Genomic DNA, 21,508 nt, shown 5'->3' with positions numbered 1-21,508 from the left:
ATGATGGAATGAGATTTTTTCTGCTTCTTTCATATAAAGTCTTAAAGTATGGCTACGTGTATGGCTTCTACCATTTATGTGTGTCCCTTCTTTTCAACAAGCGATGTATATGAAATTCGGTTCAAATGATGAAATCACGAGTTAGACATATAGTATGGCTAAAGGGTAATTATATTTCAAATATCTGATGAATAGAAAATGACCTTATATATAATATTAGTTATTTTCACGGTTGGTGTAGTTTATTTCTAGGTCCAACAATAAAAAGACATTTTTCATGCTGTAAAGATTATGGATGCTTATTGGGTTATCATATCTAGAAACCTACTTCATTTTTTATTGCTCTACTATTTAATTAACAAATAATAATAAAACTTTCAAAAAGCAAATAAATTCATAACTTTTGTTAACCAGAGTTTGAATTTCTTTTATGACATAAAAAAACATTAATTTATTGCAAAACTATTTAAAAAAAAAAGATATTTAACAACAGATATGGCTCGTGCAACACGCAGAAGGGAAATTACTATTTATAGGCTTTAATTTTCATGTAAAGTTAAAGTGTATGTAGTATCAAATAAGTAAAAAGTAAAAAACTTTAGCTTAGATGCTAAATGTACGGCTAACACAAGACTTATTCATAAATCATAATGAATAATAAGAGTGAGTAATTGACAAGCTATAGAATTATAATGTCACATTTGCCCTTTGTTCATTGGACAATGTTTCAGCTTTTCTATTTGCATTATTAAAGGAGATGCATTGAGTTTTGTGCATGCAAACCCATACCATATCCCATTTTCTTTTATAATTCCTCTCAACAACAACCCTATTCATCAGAAAAGATGAATATGAAAGAAGTTGTTGTTGTTCCTCATCTTGTTCTGTTTCTCTTCTTTGCCTTTGGATTGGCACTTTCAGTCTCTGAGTCCAAAACTATTCCTCATGCTGCTGATGATTCTTTCAGTGTTGGCTATATTCAGGTAACTGGGTTTTCATGGAACCCAATAAAATTAAAATAAAAAGATAAAAAATAGGAAAATATCAGTTTTATTAACAAAAAATTACTTTTTTCTTATTTCCTATGTATTAATTATATGTGGTTTATTTTTGTGTATGTGTGTGTGTGTGTGTTTTTTTTTTGGATAGATGAGGAGTGCAAAGAATTGTTCTTACTTGGTAACAATAAATACAAGTTGTTCTTCACCAAAGTTTACTACAGATCAGATTAGTATTGTCTTTGGAGATGCTCATGGCAACCAGGTTTTTTCTTTTTTTCCCTTCATTTTATTTTAATCTGCTAAAAGATTGGATTCTTATTAAAATATTCAGTTATATATTGCTTTAGGAGGTATAATAAGGTATGAACAACAGAAATTGAACTCAGAATCATGGGTATTCAGTGTTATATATGTTGCTCATTACATGCTAATTTTACTAATTTATTTTATTTTGGAAAAGAAAAATGTCATGTGGTTATAGCAATGTTTCCGAAGAACCCAAGCTCAATTACTAAAGGAAAATATGCTTTTACTCGTATTAAAAATATCATCATTTATATGTTAGTTAAACTTTTGAATTCAAATATGGTATTCAAATTTATCATGAAAATGTCTAAAAATATGTTTCTTTTTATGATCGTTTATGCGATCAATCTTAAAAGGTAATTATTTTTTTTGATGTAGCGCTATATAGTTAAATATACATGTAAAACTATTTTATATTGGAGTGTATCAAAATTAAATTATTTAATAAATAGAAACTTTGGCTAGAAGCTTGCTACAATGCTAATAGCTAATAGAACTGTTGGAAACTTGCTTCTGAAACTAGATGATGATCTAACTTAGAGCACTATTGCTCACTTTTGGCAGAAAAGTGGTCTATTTCCTCTGTTTTGGTAGGGTATACCAAAAGCAAGAAAAGAGATTTTATTTTACTTTTTTAAATTTCTAATATTAAACTCTTTATCAACTTCATTCACACTCATTCTTTGGCCTTTGAATTTTGGTATTTAACTCCACTTTAACTTTGAATTTTTGTTTTCCATCTTTAGATTGAGTTTGATATCAATAAACTACCTCCTAGTGGAATGTACAAATAATATAATTCAACACTAAATATTAAATGCTTGTTGGTTTTTGAAGCCATTTCTAGTACTGGTATGAACATTGATTAATGAGTTTATTAAGCTTCATGAGTGATTAGGTGTAATGAGCATATTCAAAGTGGTATATGTAAACAATAAAAAACCTCAAAACATGAAAATTTGTACATGTATGTATACATTTAATTAGTTAACAAAGCTTGAATGATTTCAAAGTATTCCATTTTGTATGTTTCTTTGGATCAGGTATTTGCACCAAGATTGGATGGTTATCCAATATCAGAGACATTTGGACAATGTGCCTCAGACACATTCCATAGAGAGGGTCCATGCACACAAAACATATGTTTTGCATACCTAAGAAGATGTGGTTCCAATTTTAAGGGTTGGATGCCTCAAACTGTCCAAATCTATTCCCAACACTTAGAACATCATGTTACTTTCAATTTCAACACTTTCATTCCCAATGACACTTGGTATGGTTATAATTTCTGCCAAACGCCGCCTCCGCCACCTCCTGTTCCTCCTCATGAAGATTCTCCTCCACCACCACCGTCGCCGCCACCACATCCTCCTCATCATGATGAACCTCCTCCTCCACCTCCACATTATCATTCTCCCCCGCCACCATCACCATCACCTCCACCTCCTTCTCATCCTCCTCCACCACCACCATCACCATCACCATCACCTCCTCCCCCATCTCCTCCCCCTCCACCACCATCACTGCCTCCTCCTCCTCCTCCTCCTCCTCCTGCACCGTCTTCTTCAAACCATTTGTGCAATCAAAATTGGATTATATACTTGGTTGTAGGACTTGTTCTTAGTATAATTTGGATGTAGCTAGTTTGAATTTAATTTGATGCACTTTGAACATGTTCTATGACTTTATGTCTCTTAAATTTGTAGCAACGGAACTCAATTTATAATCTAGGATGTAGGGACACTGTATCTATATCTATGTGTTGTCCGGATATGAAATCTTTGAGAAATAAAATAAAAGAATGACGAGGTACCGGTGGTTGGTCATACAGATGCATGTGCGGCGGTTTGCATGTGTTGCAACCAACCCTTGAAATCAATTCCTGAACCTTTTGATTTGGATTTACACACCATTATTTAAAGTTTTAAACACATCATTCTATCAAGATGCAAGAAATTTGACCACTAACTCACTAAGATATACACTACATCTCTATTTGGCGGTTATTTTAAGGGGACACTTGTGCACAATTTTCATAATATTAAATCTAGTATCACTTATTTTAAAAGAAATAAAATATTTATCAACTTATTAGTACAGTGCTGTTGGTGGTGGGTGACAACATTGATGAGAGGAACAGTCAGAGATACCCAAAGAGGAGGGAAGGGAGGGGGGGGGGGGGGGGGTTAGCTTAAACTAAATAAAGATAAATACAAGGGAAATTAATTTTAGGTTTTTTAAAAAACAACTTTAAATAGAAAAATTCTATGGGGTCAAAGAATTTATTATATTTTATTATTATTTAATCATTAATTTAAATTTATAATCTAATAATTTAATAATATATTTTATTTTATATTTTTAAATATTAATAATTAAAAATAATCAATTTTAATAGTTTTCTAATATTTTTTGTCTAAATAATATGAAATTCATTATATGAAAAAGCAAGGGCAAACAGGTGATGGACATTACAACTTTCCAAACACACCGTGAGCTAATAATAATGGTGATTATTAAATAGATTAATATATAATATTAGTGCATCTCACAATGACCAATAAAATAAGGGAATCACTTCAATAAAAAAACGTCTAAAACGTTTTTTTAAGATAATTTTTAATGATTAAAATTTAACATATATAATTAATTAAATAATATTATTTTTATTAAAATTAAATCAGATAAATTATTTTAATCAAAAAATAATTAATTAAATTTTAAATTAATCTAAATTAATTTTTTTTATAAAACATAACTACAACACTTTTATTATAAAAAATAACTAAAATGTTTCTATTAATATATATTAATTTTAAAAATTCTAAATTCTAATTCTATGATGACAGAAAAATAAAAGACTAGAATTTAAGATTCTCAAAATTAATATATATAATAAGAATATTTTAGTTATTTTTTATAATAAGAATATTGAAGTTATTTTTTATAAAAAATATTAATTTAGATTAGTTCAAGATTTAATTTATTATTTTTTTCGATTAAATTAATTTATTGATCTAATTTTAACAAAAATAATATAATTTAATCAATTATATATATTAAATTTTAATTATTAAAAAATATATTTAAAAAAAGACATTTTATATGTCTTTATCTAAGTATTTTTTAATAAAATAATAATAATAATACAAAAACTTCTAGAGAATCTAAAAAATTGTAGCCATCCCATTCCAGTCAATGGGCAAGGCACACATGCAATATCATGAAAGCATTCATGTGTCATTTTGTAAAGCAATTTCATTCTCCTAAGTCCTAAAACATTGGCTACACGTGTATATATATGGTTTAAGTTTATGCTTCTCTGATACTCTTTTCGTTTACTATATATTTAAAAGGAGTATGAGGAGACTAACAAATTTTTTAATTTGTAATTATTAATTAATTATTATTAATATTTTTAATAATTTAAAATTATATTTAATAGTATAAAATTATTCACTTTATTTATTAATTAAATATTTAACAAATTTTAATAAAAATATTTATTCTTTAGACTTTTTTTTATATATCATTTGTCTTCATTCTTTTCTAAAACGGATATAAATTCAATTTATAACATAGAAGATAAATAAATAAAATCTATGGCTCAATAATGCAAACTTATGTTACATATTTATGCAATTAGTTCATGTTATTATAATTTATATTATTAAAATTGAGATTAAATAAGTTTAATTTAATTTATATTGTTTAATAATAAAAAATGACATTAAATATTTATGTATGTAATTAGCTAGTTCATGTTATTATAACAAAAGTTAAATTAAATCTATTCAATCTCAATTTTATTATATATCAAAAATTTTTTTTTTACTTCAATATTAGTGAATTATTTACAACAGATGCTTATTTCGGAGGGTAGAGATGGTGTAATATAAATTTTACATTTTTAAATATATAATTTTTAGATAGTTTTATAACGGTTTATTTGATTTCCAAATCACCTAGACACTTAGGAATGTTCAGTTTAGTCAAACTAAACTGAAACTGATCTAAATTATTTTAAATAAACTAATTTTTTAAATAAAATAACTATTTAAACTGAAATTTTAAAATAAAATTAATTTTATTTTGGTTAACTAATTTAAATTAGTACATTACATTATAAATTAGTTTAAAATTAATTTTATTATATGAAAAAGCAATATAATTTAATTTTTAAATTATTTAAAATGATTTACTATAATTTCAGTTCAATTTATATATAAAAAGAAAAAGGGTAAAAACTCACCTATATAGACACCTAGCTAGTCTTCTAATTAGGAGGAACACTTTCTATCTCCATGCATATACACCTACCATCTCTATAAATTAAATATCATAGATAAGATAGGAGGCAATATAGTAACTTCATCTCTATTCGGTCTAACCCTAGTTTTTAAGACTCTGTCGTCCTACCTAACCACTTAGACAAGAATATAGATATTAGTGCAATTTTATTTTACTCTATGATTTCGCATCATTACCGTTAATTGATGAAGATATAGTAGTACAAAATATGTCATAAATTTCGATGTCCCCCAACAGTATCATATTGTTAATAGTTTTTTCGTTTTTATGTTATTTACAGTCCTCCATATAAATTAATTTTTAAAAAATAATAAGACTCGTGAAACACACGGAAGTAAAGTCCAGTTAAAAATAAACATAGGAGCATAAGTGAGAGTGACAATTTTATAGAAGTATATTGTCACATTTGCCCTTAGTTCATTGGACAATGTTTAATGTTACCAAGTGCTATATCCCTTTATTTGTCTTGTGCCGTGAAGCTTTATATATACCATGCTTTGGTACCAAGCTTATTCAAAACCATAGCTTGATATTTTTCTCTCTTTCTTTTTCTTTAGCTAAGGTTTAGTTTCTGAAAGATGAATATCAAAGAGATTGTTTTTCCTCTTCTTGTGTTTTTCTTTGCCTATTCTGGATTGGCCCTTTCAGTCTCAGAGCCCAAAAATGTTCCTCTGCTTCCTCATGCTGCTGATGATTCCTTCAGTGTTGGCTATATCCAAGTAATTAACTGCATGCTCTTATTATATATATTTTTCTTTTTTTTTTAAATAATTTTCTTTCTTTAGTTTGTTGAAGCTGTTTTCTTTTATTGTGCAGGATATAGATTTATTTTATTTTAATTTATTTATTTATTGTGTTTGAATAATAGATGAAGAGTGCAGAGAACTGTTCTTACTTGGTGGCCATAAGTACAAGCTGTTCTTCACCTAAGATTACAACTGATGAAATCAGTATTGTTTTTGGTGATGCACAAGGCAACCAGGTTTTTTTTACTTCTTCTTTTTTCTCCCTATGATTTATGTTAATTGGGCCAAGATTGGATTTTTATTGAAATCTAATAATATTAAGTATAAGCCAAGTAATTAACCGATTTTTTGTTGTTCCTTACTACTTGGTACAAGCTGATCAATGAACTTTTTTTTTTCCCTTGTGAAATTATATTAGTTCTATATCACTTTTACAGTATCATGGACCTGAGATTTTGAAGTGCTACAAGTTCTATTTGTGTGTTTAAATAAGGGTTAACATGCTAGAAAATTTTCTACTAAACAGAGCTCTATAAAGGTCTCTGATAAGTGATAACCATATATAGAAAGCACTATCTATAATTCTCTCTTTTTGGTTGAAAGTAGTGGAACTTCTTCAGTTATGAATAAAAGCATACACTACACTACATCGCTTTGGTGCATTCTAGTAAGTTGGAGTAGGTGGCTATAATATTTTAAAGAGGGAATACTTTGTCTGACTCCGAATAATTACTTCGAAAGGATGACGAAATCTTTGAAAAAAAAAATTCAATTTAATCTCTGATTTTGTTTAGACTGATTAGCTTCTGTGCTAAAAAAATAACATTGACTTTTTTTTGACACATAGACTAATCAATCTCATAAAAATAAAGTTCAAAAATCGGGTTAGATATTGTTTTTGTCAAGGAATTCATTGTCTTTCGAGATAATTGTCAGGGACTATTTAGGATTTTTTTTATTTTAAAAAGTTTTATTAAAATTAAAATAATATTTTTTATTATTTAGTAATTTTTAAAAAAATATTCTTAAAAAAATATTTTAATTTTAATGACATTTTCATAGGCCCTATGTCATGTATGCTAATTGCTAATTGCTAATTGCTAAGCTGTTTAGTGAAAAAGGTCAATTTTTTTAACGATTGTAATGTTTCATATCCACTAGTCTTTTGCTCTTTTAGAACTTGAGTTTGATAACTCTTCCATTTATCGAAGTCCAAATTCATGTTATATCCTCCTATTTATGTCTTCTTATTAAACACCTATCCTCTCTAGAGTTTAACTAGCAAACACTGAATAAAGAAAAATGCTCAGAGAGCAATCTATGTGACCATGTTAGATAGGATTAATTACATATATAAAACAACAAAAATGTTATTTGTACATCAAAATTAGTCTTTAAAATCAATCATCAATATATTTGTGTATAAATATATGTGTAGTTTAATTTATTTTCAATATATATTTGTATTTCAACATGTATTTTACAATGGTTGGTAGTTAACTTTAATGACTAATTTTGGTATACACATAACATAGTCCATAAATTAATATTATTGAATTATGTTTACTGTTTTACCATTTTATATATGATTTTTTAGACCTTCTTTCATCTTTGGTCACCTATTTTTTGTTTGATCCACTTTCTTATGAATATTGTGTCGATCTTGTCTTTATATCCAAATCATTTAAGGTAAATCTACACATCTAAATTGAAAAACCAAGCATGTTTAATAATTGTTTGAGCTTACTCTTTAAACAATTATGATTATTATTATCAGGTATATGCAGAAAGACTGGGTGATAGAATTTCAAAGACATTTGAGCAGTGCTCCTCAGACACATTCCAGATAGATGGTGAATGCACTTCTGAGATATGCTTTGCATACCTTCGTAGATCTGGTTCCAAAACCAATGGATGGAAGCCTGAGAGTGTTAAAATCTACACCTACAACACTGACCCTGTTACTTTCAATTTCAACACCTCCATCCCCAATGACAAATGGTACGGCTACAATTTCTGCCAGGTTCCACCGCCGCCATCGCCACCTCATCCTCCTTCTCCTCCTACTCCTTCCTCTTCACACCCTCTATACACCCTCAACTGCCTCATCTATGCTGTTCTAGGACTTGTTCTTACTCAAATTTGGATGTAACAACTTTATCATATAATGTGTTGATATTCCATGGCTATTAATTATTTCCATGTGGCCATGGAGAACTTAATTAGTTAGGTAACTAAATTTGTGATCCTTTGTGGTGAGCAAAGTCGGTTATTATTATTGTGCGTGGCTTTGCATTCTTATTAGTTAGATCTTTTGCTCTTTGAAGGACTAATTATGTTGAGTTTAATGTTTGAATAAGTAGGGTCACTTTCTGTTTTTAAAGACACTTGATGTTATATTATATATATTTCATTATTGTTTCTGTGGGTGTAATTTTCTTCCCTTGAAATTTTTTATATTGTTATTTATATAATAATTCAGTTAAATATATTAATTTTTTTATTATTTTTAATTAATTATTTTAGATAAAAATAATTATACGAAAAATTTTGTGTTTAATAAATTTAAAATATTGAGTATTCGATTGTTTTTTTTATATTTATAGTATATGATATTTTTTAATATTTATGCTAAGTCATATCATATGCCACTTTATCTAGATTTTAGGACAAAATAATTAAAAATAAAATATTGTCTCCTTGTCTCCTATGATGATGGTATCCGCTTATAGTAACCACAGGATCGTCTTACATTAACGGATGATTTATTTTAAGGGGGAGTTTTCAAGTTTGAAAATATGCTAAATTGACTGGTGATGTTGATTTTTGATATTTCATGGATTCAGAAAAAGTGCAGGCAGATGAAGTGTGTATGTCTTACTTGTTGACACGTTCAAGGAGTACTTTATAGATTGCGATTACGATTATCATCAATGCCCATAAACTCGGCCTTGCTTGGTTATTAAAAATTTCTGGCTCTTTTTCCGTGACTAAGGAAAAAAAAAAAAAGAATTCTAATTGGTTGTGTACCTTCGGATTCAAAAGCATAGCTCATAAATCCGTTTAATTTTTAAATTTTTTTGATATTACAATTTTAAAAAAGATTATTAATTTTATAAGATTTATACTAAATTTAATAATTTTACAATTTAAATCTTGTTAAAATTTTATATTTTACGTTCTTAATTTATTTTTTTAATTTTATGTAAAATTTTGATTTTTTCTACTTTCTTTATAATGGCCATATTCTTATTTCTTACGATCACGGTTTAAAAAATGAAATGTGTCTGAAATCGGTGCAGTAAAAATTGACAATAATCTTTGATTCCTTCAAACTAGTGGATTCACCAAAAGACGGTTGTAACCATCTGCTAATAAAGTCAATTTTCTGGACTTTTGTCGATATTTTTGGAATAAAGATTATCAACACATCCCAACCCACGTTTTAAGCTTTTCTAGGAAAATATTAGCGTCATGCAGAAAATTCAAGCCATTCACATGATTTCACGTGACTGATTGCCCTCACTCTTGAAAGTTGAAACCAAGTTAGTGTGGTTCGTTACGCTTGTGCTTATATATTAATAAATATTTATATTTATTTTTCAATTATATTTATGTCTATTAAAATTATTTTAAATGTAAAAAATAATTTCTCCAAATTAATGTTTATAATTCATACTTATTGAATGTTATTTTTATTCTAATTTATCAAATATGACTGTTATAAATTTTGAAAAGTGAAAAAATTATGTTTTAATTTCACCCATTAAAAAATTATTTAAATATTTGAATTTGATTATTGACCAAGTGAATAAAATTCATATAATAAAAATTATACTAGCAAATATATTTTTTTTTTTTTAATTTTTCATAGTATCTCTTAATGTGACAGATAAGGAATAATCTGCTCAATAAATGATTACATACGCAATGTAAAATTTAAATCTCCACATTTGTAAGAGGACCATTTCACCAACTCAATTTGGTTATTATACTAGCCAATATATTAGAAATTATCCTAAGAAGGATTCCATAAGTTTTTTTTTTTTTTTTTTGTCCACATGCAATAAGCTTCAAATCTTCAACCAGAATCAAAAGTGTTGGTTTTTTCCATCTACTGGAGACTGGTTTTTTTTTTCCTTATCTGGACTGATATTGACCCATTTATGGCCCAAACTGAAGTTGGGTTAATGTGAGGAAACCGGGTCATGAAGGAAGGCAAGGCCCAAAAAAGTCCATAAAGAAATAGAAAAGCGTGAGAAGAATAACTACCGAACCGTCATTAGGTCGCAGATCTAACGGCTGTGATGCGTTGAGAATAGGGTTTGAGGATCGAAGGGCAGAGAACGCGTCCACCATGAAACCCTGAATTTCCCTTAAATCCCCGCGAAGCTCGACGCAGCCTCTTCCTCTTTCTTCTCCTGCTTCTGACTGCACTCTCACTCTTCCATCCTTCCTTCGAAGCAGGAGAAAATATCTCCCTCTCTCTCTCTCCACAAATAACACACCTAACCTAACCCTCAAAACGCCACCGTTCCGCCATGCCTTCCCTTGCTCTCTCAAACGGCGCCGTTCCCTCCCCTAAGGACACCAAAAAACACAAATCCAAAAAGGAAAAGAAAGAAAACAACGTCGACGACGCTCAGGCTCAGCAGCTACACGACGCCGTTTCTGAAACCAAGAAGAAAAGCTCCAAGAAGAGGAAGAAGCTCTCCTCTGATGAGGATGAGGACGATCAGAAGAGTGAGACTAGCTCTGAGCTCGTTGAGCCTCAGAATGATGAAGGCTTGAAATCCAAGGAGAAGAAGAAGAGCAAGAAGGAGAAGAATAAGAAGGCCAAGTTGGACATGGATGAGGAAGAGGAGGAGGAAGAAGAGGTTCTCAAAAAGGAGGAGGATCCTAACGCCATTACCAACTTCAGAATCTCCGAGCCTCTTAGGGCAAAGCTCAAGGAGAAGGGAATTGAGTCTCTCTTCCCGATTCAGGCCATGACCTTCGATATCATCCTCGATGGCTCTGATTTGGTTGGTCGCGCTCGCACCGGTCAGGTATATTATATGCCCTTATTTCTCAGCTCACGCTATGATCTGTTATTAATATTCTATTTTTGTTTTTAAGAGAACAAAGAGAAAAAAATCAATTTTTTGTCCTGATTGGTAATGCTTCTTCTTAATTGCATTTGCACGTGTTTATGTTTGTTACCGAATATGTTGATTTGCCATGTTTCTGGAGTTTGAGCTTCAAGTTAGTTCTGGTATGATAGGATACATATATTAATTAACATATTAGGAATTAGTGTGGCCTAAGAAATACCATGTCTGAGTTAATTGAAATATTTAGTTCTTTGGTGAATGGGGTTTCAATTTTGGCCTTGTAAATGATTACTATGAGAGGTGAAATAGTTCTGATGCTACGCAATTTTTTTGTGTGTTTTAAATCATCCTGCTCGTGCATTTTCAGGGTAAAACTCTGGCTTTTGTGTTGCCCATACTAGAGTCTTTAATCAATGGTCCTGCCAAAGCGTTCAGAAAGACCGGTTTTGGGAGGGCTCCAAGTGTCCTTGTTCTTTTACCCACCAGGGAATTGGCAAGTCAGGTATACTTAACTTACAATAGCTGACTGTGGAAGTGGCTTAAGTGCTTTTATTTGCAGTTATATTTATGTTTGTTTCTTCTGTTGTGAATTAGGTGTATGCTGATTTTGAAGTTTATGGTGGAGCAATGGGATTGAGTTCTTGCTGTTTATATGGTGGGGCTCCATACCAGACTCAAGAGAGTAAGCTTAGGAGAGGAGTTGATATTGTTGTTGGCACTCCAGGTCGTGTGAAGGTATTGCCTGTATAATATTTGTTGGTTTCATATAATGGTTTTTCATTTTGCAATATGATTCATACCTATTGCCAATGGTTGATAGTAGAAGCTTCAGTCTATTTAATGGCTATTGTTGATTTTATATAGGATCATATAGAGAGGGAAAATATTGACCTGAGCCAGCTAAAGTTCCGTGTCCTTGATGAGGCTGATGAGATGCTCCGAATGGGTTTTGTTGAAGATGTGGAATTAATTCTAGGTATTTTGTTTGGTATTTGCCTCTTTGGCCAATTTTTTTTTAAATCTGTAATTTATAAATTATTTGAGGCCACTGATGTTCCATGCCGGTGTTTGATTTTATACTCTGCAGCTTCCTTCTTTTTTCAGTATAACAATGGTCCTTGATTTTTACAGGCAAGGTACAAGATGTTAGCAAAGTTCAGACACTTCTTTTCAGTGCTACTTTGCCAGACTGGGTTAAGCATGTATGTTTGTGATCATCCTATGTTCTAATTCATTTATTTACGATATATTTTTTTCCTTATGAAATGTTATTTTGTTGTCAGATTTCTGGAAAATTTCTGAAACCAGATAAAAAAACTGCAGATCTGGTGGGAAATGCAAAAATGAAGGCTAGCACCAATGTTAGACATATTGTTCTTCCATGTAACGTTTCTGCCAGGGCCCAGCTTATCCCAGACATTATACGCTGTTATAGCAGGTTGTTTTTTTTTTGTCATTCATTTCTTATTTCTACATCATTTTATGAATACTTTGAAGCATTTATTTGACATGGTTTTGTTTCAGTGGAGGCCGAACAATTATATTTACTGAGAAAAAGGAGTCTGCTTCTGAGCTTGCCGGCTTGTTGCCCGGAGCAAGAGCTCTACATGGTGATATACAGCAATCACAACGTGAGGTGAGCTGCTACATGTATTTCGATGATTTTTTGGAGATTTTCATCTTACATGTTCACCATGTTGCAAGTTGTTTTGAAATTGATTTCCTTGTGTAATAACCCCCTGCTGTTGTACATATATTTTTCAAATAACAATGCTTGGGTTCTGCTTTTTCTATTTTTCCTCCTCTTAACTCTAACCATTATTGCAGGTTACACTGGCTGGTTTTAGGTCTGGGAAATTCATGACTTTGGTTGCCACAAATGTGGCAGCGAGGGGTTTAGATATTAATGATGTTCAGTTAATTATCCAGGTACCCTTGATGTCTATACATGCCAAATATATAATGCATCATCTTTTTATTGATGTTGATCTGATCTGATATGCTCGATTGTTTTGGATTTAGTGTGAGCCCCCACGTGATGTAGAAGCCTACATTCATCGATCTGGGCGCACAGGAAGAGCAGGTATTTTCAGAATTTTGTTAGGTTTTTTTATTGCTATGTTTGTGCTATTGAGCTTGTGGGTTACATTCTAGGCTTTGGTTTTTTCAGGAAATACGGGAGTTGCTGTAATGCTTTATGATCCCAGGCGATCAAATGTATCTAAAATAGAAAGGGAATCGGGTGTGAAATTTGAGCACATATCTGCCCCCCAGCCTGATGATATTGCCAAAGCTGTTGGTGGAGAAGCTGCTGAAATGATTACCCAAGTGTCTGATAGGTATGGTTTTTGTTATTCACTTCTGTTAACATTTATTTTCTTCTAATGCTAACATATGTCATGTGCACAGTGTGATTCCTGCGTTCAAGTCTGCGGCCGAGGAGCTTTTGAACAACTCTGGTTTATCAGCTGCTGATCTACTTGCAAAAGCACTTGCCAAGGCTGTGGTCAGTCAATTAATCTTCTATATGTTTAACATGTATTTTCCTTGAAATATAGTTTTTATAAATTTATCAGATCCTTCATCTTCCATATAATTCTCTAATTCAGGTAAATATTGTGTTTTTTTTAGGGCTTTACCGAGATAAAGAAAAGATCACTTTTGACTTCCATGGAGAATTACGTTACACTGCTTCTTGAGATTGGAAAACCTATGTTCACGCCGTCGTGAGTATTCTACTACAATGTTTAATTACTGTCGTCTTTCTTCAAATTAGAATCTAGAAATTTTGTATTCTAGTGGTTTAGTTACTTCAATTGATGGTATAGACTTGATTCTTCAGTTGTCAACCACTTTCAAGTATTATTATTAACTGGATTTTGTTTTTGGCATTGGTTGTTTCCTCCTATTTGACATATGATGTTGTGGGTTGGTATCAGCTTTGTTTTCGGAATCCTAAGGAGATTCTTGCCCGAGGAGCAGGTTGAGGCTGTGCAGGGTTTGACTCTCACTGCAGATGGAAATGGTGCAGTGTTTGATGTACCAGCCAAGGATTTAGACATTTATCTTGCTGGTAATTTTTTTTAAATGATTTATTTCAGATTTTGAGCAATTTAAAACAAAGCTCTTTGTCTCACATATAATGCACGCACATACACATTGCTTCGTTTAACTTCCACTGTCATCATAGTAGTAAACTAGTAATTGCTAGTGTCGTAACATTTCGTCATAACATACTAATATTCCTTAAAGTCCAAATAGCTATAATTATTATGTTCCAAGTCTGACAAAAGAAGCTATAATGTTTTGTTCATATTTTAAATTCAGTTATTTTTGCTCTACAGGTCAGCAGAAAGCTGGTAATGTAAGCCTAGAGGTGTTGAAAACATTACCACGTTTGCAAGAAAGAGAGCAATCAAGAGGGGGCAGATTTGGTGGCGGTCGAGGGTTTAATGATAGAAATGGTGGGAACAGGTTTGGAAGAGGTGGTGGCAGGAATGGTAGATTCGGCCAGAACGATAGGTTTTCGAATGGGAGAGGTAATTTCAACAAAGGTGGAAAGAGATGGTAAAGGAGTTAGGGACTGGGTGTTTCCTTTGCTCTGGGTGTTTACATGGGCATAACTAATACAAAAAGTTTTTGGGGAAAGACCAAACAGGATTCAAGTTTATGGATTCACTCTGCCCCCATAGCCCTTTATCCATATGATCTTTTTTCTTTTTTTTTTTTTTTTTTATTTTTAACTTATTGATTTGTAATTCACACATTCCTAAACCTTGCCTCCTTCCCAATTTAGTTGGCCTTGTGAACCCCAGGCTGATTTTTCCTTATTTTGTTTTTCATTTATTTCAATTTTGATAGCAAGTATAAGAAATACTTTTGTAGTGTACGAAAGACATTGAACCATGATATGTTGCTATTTTTTTTTTTTTTGAAAAAAGGATTGGCCATGATATGGCAAAAAAAAAAAAAAAAGAAATATTTAATATTTATTTCGGTCTATATTTTCTTCCTGAAGTATTTTAATCTTTTACGCCTTTTTTATATGTCTGTATTTTATTTGAACTCATATGTCTGGTTCGTAAAGCTTAAATAAGAGACCTAAACCCAAACAAGGGAAATATTTTGTAGTCTTTTAAGTCTGCATCCAAGAAAAGCTTCTTCCATTCTTTCTCATCCCTCTGCTTTCAATGCAGAAAAATCATCACACTCTTGTCTTGCAAGAGCTTTAACTTTGTCGTTTCATGCCCATCTTCCTCTTCATTTATCACTATATCACTTGTCCTCCATCATTGCTTTTCCTCGAAATAGCTTTAGCATTTTTCGGATTTGTTTGCAGCGATCATCATCCCAATCATGCATTACAGACTAGAGAAATAACAAACATGTGGAAGGTCCAACACACTGCATTTTATCTTAGGAAATTTCCCACTAATAGTCTTAGCAGTGTTGCTCACAGGTTTGCAATCTCATTGCGAACCTCAACAAATTCGAATCACTCTCCACAGCATCGTTGAAAATCTATGATACACAAATAGATATACTAGTATTATTATTGGACATAATACAGTTAAGATACATAAAATAGAAATGACATAGGAAGCTTTGATTGTAGAACCTTAAGAGCTGAAACAAGTGAACTTGAGGTTTGAATAACTCATCACTTGTTTTCTGGTGGGAAATGCATATCTTCTTGTGCCTCTCAACCTACATAAGCTAAGGTCTGTTGGAGTGATATTTTCTTTTAAGAAAATCATATTTAATAGGAATGTAATTGCCGATGCATTCTTTCACAATTTAAAAAGGTATTGACAATTTTAGTGTCCTTAATTTTACAAAAATGATCATCTTAGTTTTTCACTTTTAAAAAAGTGGCTCATTTTAATTTTCGGGCACGAAGGCCTTAACGGCTTAACCCTTAGTTTGTTATTTTTACCAATGCTTCTGTAAGATTTGGCCAAGTTCGAAGTCATCTTCTATAAATAAAATACATAGTTTATGATAAAATTAGTAATAAAATATTATGAATTTATATTTTAATTAATAATTTTTGTCGAATGATATTAAACTAGTGTATTCATCCATCTTTTTATAAATTAAATATGCAGGATAATAATAAATATAAAGTTAGTTAAAATGGTAAATATCTAATAGTTTAAACTAATAAAATAGACTCGTAAAAATTTATATCGTTGAAATAATTTTAAAAGATACGAATAATAAATAAGTTTTTTGAAAAATTTTTAAATATGACAAAAATTAATTAGAGGAGGCCACTCAAATAAAGAAGTCTAAAACGTCTTTTTTTAAAGATGTTTTCATATTGTGTTTTAATTGGTTTCTGTATAATTTATTCGGTGTTCCTCATCACATATTATTAAATTTTTCAAAAGATTTTCTTTCCAAAAACAATAAAAAACATTTAATTTGGACTAAAACAAAAAAGGTAATAGATTAACTATTAGATTTTTTTTAAAAGATTATTTACATAAAAAAAAATCACATTCATCAATATATATATATATATATATATATATATATATATATAACAAACTCAAGCCTCTTAAAATTTTTATAAATAAAAAAATAATTAATTTATATTCGTACAATATATAAAATAATTACTATATTATTATTATATTATAGATTAAGATTCACTAATTTATTTTTTTTTATTTTTAATATAAGTATTAGAAAAAAATAAAATTTTTATAACTAAATGTAGTGTAACAAATATATATAACATTAATTAGTTCTTAAAAAAATTCTAAAAAAATAGTTTCTTTCATTTTAGTAAAATAACTATTTATTAAAGTAGACAAATTAATTATTTTCTTCTCATATACAATTTTTTTAAGACATAAAAGTAATTAATTAGGACATTGGTTAAGATAATTAAAGTCACTATTTCATTAAATTTTTAACTTAAAGAAAAATCCTAGTTAATTTTGGTATAGAAATTTCAAATTTGAAAACATTGATAAAAATTATGTTGAATTTTGATTTATTTGATTCTCATTTAAATTAATCACTACATAAGTTAAAGTTCTGTTTTGAAGTTATATTCGAGCTTTAATCTGATTTTTAAAGTTTCAATTTACTTAGTTTGATTTTTTAACTTAGGTATCCATGACTCATATTAGGGTTTTAAGTGTTTGGTTGAAAAAAAAAATAAGGTAAAAAAAATTTAAATTTTCACATCAAATAGTCGCTATAATATATAATGTAGCAGTCGTTAGTCTATCTCAGTACGTCGTTAACGATTTTGTGAGACAGTGACAAAAATAAGATTAGGAACCAATGTGAGCCATAACTATTAAGTTGGGAGACTAAATTGAGTAAATCAAAATTTTTAAAATTAGATTGAAACATAGTTGTTAGAACCGAACCAGTGATAGAACCGATCAAGCTACTGGTTCACTGGTTTATTGGTTCAACCGATAAATCACTGGTTGAACCGATAAAATCGGTCTCACATAAATATAAAATATAAAATAGTTAAAAACTTAAAATTAAAATTTGAAATACATATCTTCACTAACATTTTATGAAGAATGAAGTCTCAACTTCTAAAAATAACTAATATAAAAAAACCATAAAATTTTAATACTACAATAGTATCTTATTTTGACATAATAAAAAAATAATTAATTCACAAAGCCTATCATCTAACTATAATATCAGTAGATTTTAACACTAACATCAAAACAAATAACCTTAATCACAATACTAGCAATAAAATAGATAAAGTAAATTAATAAATTTTTAGTGAAATTTATATTTATATTAATAATGGTATATAATTAAAATATAATTAATTTTAAAAATAGAAAAAATAAAAATTAAATTAAATTAGATATTTATGTATACTATATAATTAGTATTTGTCAAATATAGTACTTAGAAGTGCAATGGCTAAGTGGCAAGTAGAGGTTGCTTTTGCTCCAAGGTTCTTGGTTCGAGATCTTGTGGAGACATTCTAAAAAATTCTTCAAGCAGACCAGTTCGGTTAGACCGGTTTGCACTGGTTCTCGTCGGTTTAATCTGGTTCTTACCGGTTCACACTGGTTTTATTTCTTAAATGGTCCAAGGAGTAACCCGAATCGGACTAGGGTCCGGTTATAGTCCGGTTCACTAGTTTTTCGGTCGAACCAGCCGATCCATTACGGTTTTTACAACTATGGATTGAAATACGAGCATAATTTCAGAGACCAATAAGTATTATCTCTTTGTTGACAATTAAGTTGTTTTAATGGTAATTAAGATCTAATAATGGTTTATAATAAAAGAAGCATTCTTTTGCAACAATGAACTTATAGTAGTAGTTAAGGGTGTTCATAGATTATATCATATCCATATAAATTCACAGTATTTATCCGTATCTGATATGCAATTTGAGGATATCTGATCTATAAGATGATCGGATTGGATCGAATCGGATTAACACTCTAATCAGATAGAAGTAAATATGTTAAAAAAAGAAAACAAAAAAATTATTGACTTTTTTTTTATAAAAATAAAATTTTTTAATATTCTTTATTTTATGGATATATTTGATATCTGATCCAAACATAAAAAGTGCAAATATCAAATTTGATCTAATGAGTTTAGTGCGGATTGGATCGAAATTTCAGCCATATCCCATTTGTAAACACTCATAGCAATAATAACTAAAAAATTATAATGATTATATTTTTAACTAAGAGGAAGTGCAAAAAAAGAAAGTACTAAATACAAAAACATTTAATAAAATATTAAAAGAAAATTTTACTTTAAAACAGTTAGTTGGATTTTTTTTACTCATATATATATATATATATATATATATATATAATGTAATAATAATAATAATATGATAATTGTTTTGTATATCACACAAATATAAAACGTTTTTTTTCTATGATCTTAAGAAAGGTTTTGTAAGTCCCTAACATTGTTATCGATTTTTATAGTGTTAGCCCTCATAATATCAATTTGATTCATATATGATTCGGATGATAAATTATTTGGTGACGTGCTTCCTTTTTTACTGTGATATACTTGTTTATTATTATTATTATTATTATTATTATTATTATTATTATTATTATTATTATTATTATTATTATGTACATTAAAAAATAACAGGCCAAATTGTTGCCATAACATAATAGAAGTATGGAAGTTTATCATTCTTCTCTAATGGAGGAAACAAAATTCTTTTCAATAGTTTATTTAACGTTTACTAGAATAAAAATAAATTTTATTAGAATAAATTTTAGTACGAGTTTAATATTTTTATTCATCATAAAATATTTATAGAATTACTCGTAGCTAAATTTTAGAAAAAAAACCATGATTTTTAATTTTATTTTTAAATAAACTTTATTTTTAATTTTAAAATAAATTTTATTTTTATTTTTTAATAATATTAATTTTTTACCGTATATAATTATTCAATTATTTTTAATCATATATAAATAAATTACTCTTAATAAGACTTTTTTGTGTTATTCAATTATCTTTTTTAAAAAATAATTAATTATTAAAATAATTAAAATTTTCACAAAAAAATAACAAAAAAATTATGAACGAAAAAAATTAACCAGGCTGATAATTTTTTGTATTTTTATTCATATTTTAATTATAAACATAAATATAATTTAATTATATTATTTATGAAATGTGACTATAGATGTAGATAAAATTTAGTTATATTACTGTTACGGCCTGGCCCAAAAGGAACTTGGGTCGACCCGACCCACTAACCACCCAACCTGAACGGTCGGATGATGCGCCCATATCCGACCCGAACACGCGTCCGGGACAGCTGGCCGCCACAGCTGTACAAGGAAACTTCGAAGAAGGTGGGTTCTGCCCTCGTGGGACCCACATCTGACATAGTATATAAGGGGAGGGTCCTACGCCTCCCCCAAGGTACGTCACACACTTCCACCCAACCTATTTCTCACCTGCACATAAACTGACTAGAGCGTCGGAGTGTCTTTGCAGGTGACACCCCTTCCTTCCACAACGAGAGTTCGGCTACCCGGCAGATCCAATCCCAGCACAGCCGCGAACGGTGTTCCCACCTCCTCGAATCTCCACCCGAACCGTCCGGTACCCGCTCAACCGTACATTGGCGTCGTCTGTGGGAACGCCTAGATGGACGTCGTGCCGGGCATTGGAGACCAAGGCCGAGCAGCCGGCGCAGAGGGGGCAGCCTCTGTCGCCTCACCAAGAGGACGACGAAGGTCCCCCCGACAACGCACTGAACCACGCACAGGGACGCGACCCTTCGGAGGAACTGGCGGTGACAGCGCCAGAATAATGCAGGAGCTACGCCATAGGGTCCAGAACCTGGAACAACAACTAGCCGATCAAGAGCATGATCGACGAACCACCGATCCTAGCTACTCCCTATCTCCTGAAAGTCGAGAGAGAGATTTCCACCGAAGTCGCCCCCGACACGCCTCCACTTCCAGAACGGAAGCGGAGAGCACCCGAGAAGATACGCCTATCCCGAGAAGACGAAACGACACAATCATCTACTCCCGAGGCAAGGAAACGCGCCTCACGGGACGAGATCGCGAAGACGGAGAAGGGAGGCCTGTGAGGACACGGCGACCCGTGATAATGGGCGCCACCCCGTTCCATCGATCCATCCTCGAGGTCCGGTTACCGAAGCACTTCGACAAACCAACGGACATGAGGTACGATGGAACCCAAGACCCTCTGGAACACCTCACAGCCTTCGAAGCTAGAATGAATCTGGAGGGAGTAGGGGACGAGCCTTCCTGGTGACCTGGCAGGACCCGCGATCAGATGGTTTAACGGCCTCACGCAAGGATCCATCTATGGGTTTTCGGACATCAGCCGCGCCTTCTTAGCTCAATTCACAACACGAATAGCAAAGGCAAAGCACCTGATCAACCTGCTTGGGATAACCCAAAGACCCGGGGAGCCGACCAGGAAATACCTGGACCGGTTCAACGACGAATGCTTGGAAATTGACGGCTTAACCGACTCGGTGGCCAGCCTTTGTCTGACGAACGACCTCCTCAACGAGGAC

At 31.1% G+C, this 21,508-nt stretch overlaps 3 protein-coding genes across 3 annotated transcripts; all 3 read left to right on the top strand.

Moving 5' to 3' along the window:
* The first annotated feature begins 763 nt into the window (after nucleotides 1-763).
* LOC130981970 (embryo-specific protein ATS3B-like) lies at nucleotides 764-3,135 on the top strand. Its single transcript, XM_057905752.1, has 3 exons — nucleotides 764-983; nucleotides 1,150-1,263; nucleotides 2,351-3,135. Exons 1-3 carry the CDS (start codon nucleotides 846-848, stop codon nucleotides 2,945-2,947), a joined length of 849 nt encoding a protein of 282 aa, XP_057761735.1. The 5' UTR covers nucleotides 764-845; the 3' UTR covers nucleotides 2,948-3,135.
* A 2,962-nt stretch (nucleotides 3,136-6,097) lies between these two features.
* LOC130981971 (embryo-specific protein ATS3B-like) lies at nucleotides 6,098-8,798 on the top strand. The gene is made up of 3 exons (XM_057905753.1): nucleotides 6,098-6,337; nucleotides 6,487-6,600; nucleotides 8,142-8,798. The coding sequence occupies exons 1-3, from the start codon at nucleotides 6,197-6,199 to the stop codon at nucleotides 8,514-8,516; spliced, it is 630 nt and encodes a 209-aa protein (XP_057761736.1). The 5' UTR covers nucleotides 6,098-6,196; the 3' UTR covers nucleotides 8,517-8,798.
* A 1,972-nt stretch (nucleotides 8,799-10,770) lies between these two features.
* Nucleotides 10,771-15,351, top strand: LOC130980235 (DEAD-box ATP-dependent RNA helicase 7-like). Its single transcript, XM_057903903.1, has 14 exons — nucleotides 10,771-11,412; nucleotides 11,825-11,959; nucleotides 12,052-12,192; nucleotides 12,322-12,433; nucleotides 12,589-12,659; nucleotides 12,741-12,895; nucleotides 12,982-13,093; nucleotides 13,285-13,386; nucleotides 13,480-13,540; nucleotides 13,628-13,796; nucleotides 13,867-13,963; nucleotides 14,089-14,183; nucleotides 14,397-14,530; nucleotides 14,802-15,351. Exons 1-14 carry the CDS (start codon nucleotides 10,906-10,908, stop codon nucleotides 15,026-15,028), a joined length of 2,118 nt encoding a protein of 705 aa, XP_057759886.1. The 5' UTR covers nucleotides 10,771-10,905; the 3' UTR covers nucleotides 15,029-15,351.
* Nucleotides 15,352-21,508: the final 6,157 nt, after the last annotated feature.

Source organism: Arachis stenosperma, chromosome 5, assembly GCF_014773155.1.
Source record: "Arachis stenosperma cultivar V10309 chromosome 5, arast.V10309.gnm1.PFL2, whole genome shotgun sequence".
Taxonomy (NCBI): domain Eukaryota; kingdom Viridiplantae; phylum Streptophyta; class Magnoliopsida; order Fabales; family Fabaceae; genus Arachis; species Arachis stenosperma.
The sequence above is the reverse complement of the archived record's forward strand: the minus strand, read 5'-3'. Positions and strand labels throughout refer to the sequence as shown.